This window comes from Manihot esculenta, chromosome 2 (genome assembly GCF_001659605.2).
Source record: "Manihot esculenta cultivar AM560-2 chromosome 2, M.esculenta_v8, whole genome shotgun sequence".
NCBI classification, from domain to species: Eukaryota; Viridiplantae; Streptophyta; class Magnoliopsida; order Malpighiales; family Euphorbiaceae; genus Manihot; species Manihot esculenta.
In genome coordinates this window covers 30,039,822-30,047,226 of record NC_035162.2, presented here as the reverse complement: position 1 = coordinate 30,047,226, position 7,405 = coordinate 30,039,822, and the positions used below count along the sequence as shown (strand labels likewise).

The following is a 7,405-nucleotide window of genomic DNA, read 5'->3' as shown; positions in this document are numbered from 1 at the left end:
ACTCTCCTTGATGTTTTTGTGGAGTTTCTTCAAATCCCTTAAACAATTCATGAGTTTTTACTTCGATTTTGAAGATTTGAGTTTGAATTTCAAGTGTTAGCTTTTGAAGACCCTTCGGAGATCGGTTACCCTCTTATCCAAATCTTGCTTGCTGTCACCCTTGTGTCTCCAAATATGTAAGTTCAGTCCTTGCCTTTTCTTCTATTTTCTAAAGGTTTTCAATAAGTGTATTAAGTGCTTACTGGGTTGTTGTGGCATGCATGATCGTCCTTTTTCTAAGTTTTAGAGTTGGAGTTTTTATTTTGAGAATGGGTGATCCTCCTTATTTTATGAATGCATGTGTTCTTTCCTTTGGTTCTTTGATGATTAGTGACCCTAGTTATGTTTTGAGTAAGTTTGGTAATCTTGTATGTGTGTTTGGAAGCGTTTTGGTGGCTGCATGTTTAAGGCAGAATCGGGTTTTGCCTTATTGGAGAACCAGGTTCGGCCGCGGAAGCAAGATTCGGCCGTCAAACCTGCCTGTGGAGGCAGCCATTTGGCCGCCTAACCTGCCCCCGAAGGTTTTGACCTTCGGTCGCCGAACCTGCCGCCGAAAGTCCCTTGTCCAGCATTTTTCTGCTTATTTCCTACGAGTATTCTTGTGTGTTATTAGGAATTTCTTAGGGGGTTGTTTTAACTATTGTAAAAGTTATGTTTGGTTCATCATTTAAGTCTGTATGGATAGGATCGGACTTTGAAGACCGTAGAGACTTGAAGTGAGATAACTATTTCAAGGTTAGGTGTGCGTCAGCCAGAGGTGAGTAGAACTGAACTGATCTATTATTTTAAAAAAATCAAACTTTTTAAGCATGCTCATACAACATGAATGTCATGTATATATGATTAGGTTGTTTTGTATTAGAGTTCACGAATATGATGCATTGCATAAATTATTGTTGTTGTGGATGGACGTTGGATGAGCCACTAGCTCTCGAGTATGTTATGATATATTTATCACTGATATGGAAATACCAAGACTGCCCATTCTACGCCCTTGGCACTATGTAAATGAAAGATCATGACTGCCCATTCTATACTCCTGACATTATGGATATGTTATGTATAAGAGAAAGTCCAGAGGAGCATTTGTCATTACACATTGTATCATGAAACTCAGTAGAGGCAGAGTATATATCTATAGCAGCTACGCTAGTAAAAATATTATGGTTAATTGCATTATTGGCATATTTGAATGTGCTAGATCCTAAACCTATGGATTTATTTTCTAATAGTATGTCTACTATTCATATTTTTAAAAAAATCTTGTTTTACATGAGAGGAATAAACACATAGAGATAGATAGTCATTTCATAAGGGAAAAGGTCTCACTTAGTGTAATTCAGCGTCAATATTTGCATACTAAGCAATAAGTGGCACACCTATTTACTAAAACTCTTCACCCTACAATTCAGATTTTTACTAAACAAGTTGAATATTATTGATCTCTATATTTAACTTAAGCGGAAGTATAAGATAGCAAGATTTAGTAGTTAGCTAGCTATTTTATTGTATTTATAGTTAGCTTAGAGTAATTAACTAATGTACTTGTAGTTAACCAATTTGTTAGTTGTATGCCAGGTCACCTAACTAAGTAGTTAACTAAGCCACCTGTATTATATATAAGTAGCTTATTCACTTGAGCAATGCAATGAAAGTCTTTTCTTCATCACGAGACTTCTGCAATAAAGAAGGATTCAAAGTTGCATATCAAAAATATTCTATGATATTTTTAAATTTTAAAGTGCCATAAATTATTTTTGGATAAATTTTAAGGGTGGAAATGTATTAGTCATAGAGTAATCTATAGCCAGTCATGGTACGGTTATTGTCTATGGGTATGCATGAACCATTCTTAGCGATTATTCTCTAAAGAGATGGAGAGAAAAAAAATAATTAAGAAAATAATTGTATGTACAACGACGGATATCCGTTTCATGAATATGAGTGGACCACGTGGAATAAAGTGCCAGGTGTACAAGTAATAGTAGGAGAATGAGCTACGGGAGAGGCCCACCATGTTATCCAAGGGAACAAAACAGTCAGAGCGGTGGCGTGGAAGAGGTGGTCGACGGGATGACGTGGAGGCTTGGTGACCAAAACTTTAGGTGAAAATCCTAGCCACTTGTTTAACTGACAGAGACATTCCCATTCCATCCTGTCTGGCCTTCGCGGAAATAATGTTGGATTTTGATGTTTAATGATTACTTCGTTACAATTCCAACTCAATTCCCCACTTTATCCTCCATTTTCCAAAACTTGGTCATATGATGTCTCCGTGTGTTTTCATTATTTAAAAAAAATTATAATTAACCTTTACATATTTAAAAAAAAAATATAAGAATATATTAAAATAATTAATTAATTTTTATTTAAAATCAATTTAATTTAATTTTTTAAATATTAAAATTTTAATATTTAATTTATTCGATTCAATTTAAAATTATTTTCAATTTAAATAATTATATTACAATCATATGTTAATTTTAAATTATATCATAAAATTTCTAATACTAAGTAATTTTTAGATAAAATGTATTTATAAAATAATATAAAATTTAATATTAACATAAATAGAAATAAAATATAAATATAATACCAATAAAAAAATCAACCATGTTAAGCAGTGTTAAATACAATTAAAATAAAGTAAAATATAATATTTTTTGCACTAAAATAAATAAAAAAAATTATAAAATCATCTTAAAATCAAATTGCAAAATTTTAAATTAACTGTAAACTCAAATAAATATAAAATAAATAAATAAAAATTAAATTTTAATTTAATTATAAAGAAAATTACATGACTATAATTTATGATCATTATGGATATTTTTATAAAGAATTTAAAGAAAATAAGTTATTTTGAAATTTAAAAATTTTTCTTATATGCAAATTAAAATTAAGGGATAATTGTGATACATTTATCTAAATTTAGGATAAAAATGATAAGTAAAATTTAAATTTAATTTATTGAGAAGACTAAATGTATAATTTCTCACCTCATGTTTGCACGAAGAGTCATATTATCCATTAACTTTATTTTTAATATATTTCCTCTTTCAACTTTTAAATTATAATTAATTTAATTTTTATAATATAAAATTATATGCATATTATTTTTTTAATTTTTAATTATTTTTTTTTTTGAAATGAGATTTACTCAGATACATACAAATTGTAGAAATTAAATTTGAATGTTGAAGAATTAAATAGAATAATAAAACTAAAGTTGGGGTAATACAATTTTTTAAGACAAAGTGAGTAACCAAATTACACATCGAACTTATTGAGAAAGTTTAATTTCATATATTTTTATTTATTAAATTAGTTTAAGATTTTCAATTTTTACTCAATTCAATCTAAAACTGAAGAAAAATCTGGAAATTGATTTTTTTTTTTTTAATTTTTGAACTAAGAAAGCAAGAAATTTAATTAACTTAAAACATAAATACGGTTTTTCTAATTTTTTATCTAAATAAAAAAATATCTCACGAATTCTAATTTTTAAACATTACAATAAATATTAAAATTAGTAATAAAATATTTTACATTAATATTAATTTTATTGTTATATAAACTAAAATATAATAGAAATATTAATAGTTACTGTTATTGATGTATGTAAAATATAATAATAAATTTAATTTGCTATGTTTATGGCCACAATTAACAACAGTAAAATTATAGTTATAAATATTTTATGATAAAATTATGATTATTAATAAAAAATAATTACTATTTTTTTATAATCATAATTTTATCATAAAATAATTACTATTAATAATAAATATTATTAATAAAAATAAATTTTTATTAGTATTCATAATTTTTATTTATTATTATATTCTTTTATAATTAATAATTATTGATATTTTTAACTTATGTTAATTCATATAATAGCAAAATTCTATGGTTTGTTACGGTAAGGCTTAAATTGAGATTAAATTAAAATTTTATATTAATTTAAATAAAAATACACTAAATTAAATATCTTACTGCAGTAATTTCAAATAAAAATGAAAAATAATATTCCGTTTAAATTGAAAAAATTGATTAAATAGAATTAATTTAAAGATGTAGTTTAATTTATTATTTATTTCTATTCGGTTTAATTTTTAATTTCAAAAATTTTAAATATTTTAATTTGGTTCGATTTTTATTAAAAAAATCAAATCAAATTGATTAGTGTTAATAATATATTATTTTTGATAATATAAAAAGATTAGATCATAATTATAATTAAAATATTTTAATTAAATTTTAAAATATTAAAAAAATATAAAAAAATAAAAAATTTATTAAAATATTCTACTAATTAAATCAAATTGAATTAAATCGATTTAATTCAGTTTAATTTTTATCAAAATAAATTTAATTTTTATAAAAAAAATTTTAATTTTTAATTTTTTGAATTTGATGGTGTTTTAAATCAAACTGAATAAATGTTAACTCTAATTTTAAATATAAATTTGTATGTGTATTTAATTTGATTCTATTGGTTGAACTTTAATTAATTTCACTTTTTAATTTTTTTTTCTGGGAATTTTGCTAATGAAAAGTGAGTTTGCTATTGGATTAGATAGAGGTGGAATGGTCAAAGAATAGTTCGCCTATTGGATTGGATGGGGGTAGAATAGTCCAAGAAACTATCTTAAAAAAGTGAAATTTTCAGTAGATAAACGGATTATTAATAAATCAATTCTATAAAGAATCTCTGCATAACTCATCACCTCGGATCTTAAACATCCTTCCTTATTTCAGTCAGCAGAAATGGCTACCCCTCTCAGAAGCAACAGCAGACTCTCCATTGCCATGGAGAGAACAGGTCAATGGTAAGCTTCAAATCCTTGATCAAGCTTCTACGACACCATCCTCAGGTTAATTATTGATCTTTCTTTACAAAACCTGTTAATTTCAGGGTGTTTTCTCAAGAAATTCCAACAGATGTTGTGGTTGAAGTTGGAGAAGCCAGCTTCGCTCTTCACAAGGTACATGGATCAAATCAGTTCTACACCTTTTCCTTGTATTTTGAGGATAAATAGATGAAGGATTATTATGCATGGTTAATTAAGATTCCTTTTTGGGACAGTTCATGCTTGTGGCAAAGAGCAACTACATAAGGAAACTGATAATGGAATCGACAGAACCAGACCTTACAAGAATCAATCTCTCTGAGATACCTGGAGGCCCTGAAATGTTTGAGAAAGCTGCAAAATTCTGCTATGGGGTCAACTTCGAAATCACTGTTCATAATGTTGCTGCTCTTCGCTGTGCTTCTGAATATCTCCAGATGACTGATTTATACTGCGACAATAACCTCTCTGGTCGTACAGAAGATTTCCTTGCTCAGGTTGCCTTGTCTAGCCTCTCCGGTGCTATTGTCGTCTTGAAATCTTGCGAAGATCTCCTTCCCATGGCTGAAGATCTCAAAATTCTTCAGAGATGTGCAGATGTTATCAGCGTTAAGGTATGCTTCTGTATTTCAAGTGTTATTGAAAAATGAAAATCTTGTTCTTGTTGTGCTGAGGTGGTGTCTGTTTTGGGCTTTAGGCCTGTAACGAGGCAAACTTTCCAAGCCGGTCGCCTCCCAACTGGTGGACGGAGGAGCTCTCGATTTTAGATGTAGAATTTGTGGGGAAGATTATTTCTGCAATGAAGAAACGGGGAGCTAAAGCACTAACCCTAGCGAGTGCTCTCATAACTTACACGGAGAGAAATCTTCGAGATCTGGTTCGAGATCATTCTGGGCAAGCCAAGTCCATGGATCCTGACGACTCCGACATCAGGAGCTGCCAACGGGAGCTTCTACAATCAATAGTCTCTCTCTTGCCTTCTGAAAAAGCTGCTTTCCCGATCAACTTTCTCTGCTGCCTTCTCCGGTCTGCCATCTTCCTCAAAGCCTCCAACTCCTGCAAGAACGAGCTAGAGAAACGAATCTCTGCAATACTAGAGCACGTTACAGTGGACGATCTTCTGGTCTTGTCTTTCACTTACGATGGCGAGAGACTCTTTGATCTAGAGAGCGTGAGGAGGATCATATCTGGGTTCGTGGAGAAGGAGAAGACCATGGCTGTCTTCAGCGGTGGCGATTTCAAGGATACTTGTTCTACGGGGATGCAAAGAGTTGCAAAGACCGTAGACGCCTATCTCGGCGAGATTGCCACCTATGGAGAACTCGGTATCTCCAAATTCAATGGAATCGCCATTCTAGTTCCCAAAGGAGCTAGGAAAGTCGATGATGATCTCTACCGTGCCATTGACATCTATCTGAAGGTAATTGAAAATATTCCTTTTAAGACATTAGATCCTGTTAAAAAGACAAGCATTCAAACGCTAACTGCTATTTGATTTGATCTGTCAGGCCCATCCGAACCTTGACGAGATAGAGCGAGAGAAGGTGTGCAGTGTAATGGACACGTTAAAGCTTTCCCACGAAGCTCGACTTCATGCCTCACAAAACAAACGATTGCCTGTACAGATTGTTTTGCATGCGTTATACTATGATCAGCTGAAGCTAAGAAGTGGGATGGACGAACGCAGCACGCCAGAAGCTGGCGTTGGCAATACAAGGAATCAATTGCAGGCGACGGATGTGTCTCTGATCAGAGAGAACGAGGCTTTGAGATCGGAGCTCATGAAGATGAAGCTTGTCATATCGGATATGCAGAAGAACAACAGCAATCAAGGGACTTCCGGGAAGGGTGGTCCTCGGAAGCCCACCTTCTTCTCATCAATGTCCAAGACATTAGGAAAGTTGAATCCTTTCAAACATGGATCTAAGGATACTTCTAACATTGATGATAATGTTGGTGTTGACATTTCCAAGCCAAGAAGAAGAAGGTTCTCCGTTTCTTGATTGTATTGATGATTTAAAGTGTGTTTATTTCCGTTGTAAATTTTGTTTTAGATTTGGGATTTATCTTCTCTTTCAATACTTCTGGAAGAGGATATAGTCTATAGTTTGTGCAATTGTACTGTAAGGATGATTTATTATCGTTTGATTAATTTCTGAATATTTGTTTTCCCTTCCTTTCTTTTGTTGAATAAAAAGTTAATGTAAATTAAATTTAAGAAAAAAATATTGATAAAAAATCATAAAAAAGAAGAATTTTCCGATTTTAGTAATGAGCTCTTTTTAATAATTTTTTAAATTGACAAAAGAAAGGGCTCATCGATCAGCCATTGCTGACAACTTATCCAACAGGCTGCCACCATCCAACTTATTATCCACAGAAAATCAAATGGAATTCCTATCATACTTTTTTTTTATGAATCGAAAAAAAAAAAAGAGAGAAAAGGAAATAGTATTTATTTTTATTTATTTATTTGGAGAGATTTTCTTTTTTAAAAAATTAGATATAAGACA

The 7,405-nt window shown here is 30.7% G+C and overlaps 1 protein-coding gene across 1 annotated transcript; it reads left to right on the top strand.

The window, feature by feature from the left end:
• Nucleotides 1–4,714: 4,714 nt before the first annotated feature.
• LOC110609882 (root phototropism protein 2) lies at nt 4,715–7,068 on the top strand. The gene is made up of 5 exons (XM_021749715.2): nt 4,715–4,871; nt 4,958–5,027; nt 5,129–5,506; nt 5,590–6,312; nt 6,401–7,068. The coding sequence occupies exons 1-5, from the start codon at nt 4,810–4,812 to the stop codon at nt 6,893–6,895; spliced, it is 1,728 nt and encodes a 575-aa protein (XP_021605407.1). The 5' UTR covers nt 4,715–4,809; the 3' UTR covers nt 6,896–7,068.
• The last annotated feature ends 337 nt before the right edge of the window (nt 7,069–7,405 follow it).

Coding starts and splice junctions, on each gene's coding strand:
- LOC110609882 (XM_021749715.2), top strand. CDS start 4,810: ATGGCTACCCCTCTCAGAAGCAACAGCAGACTCTCCATTGCCATGGAG. Junction 5,507..5,589: donor CAGATGTTATCAGCGTTAAG/GTATGCTTCTGT, acceptor TTTGGGCTTTAG/GCCTGTAACGAGGCAAACTT. Junction 6,313..6,400: donor CCATTGACATCTATCTGAAG/GTAATTGAAAAT, acceptor TTGATCTGTCAG/GCCCATCCGAACCTTGACGA.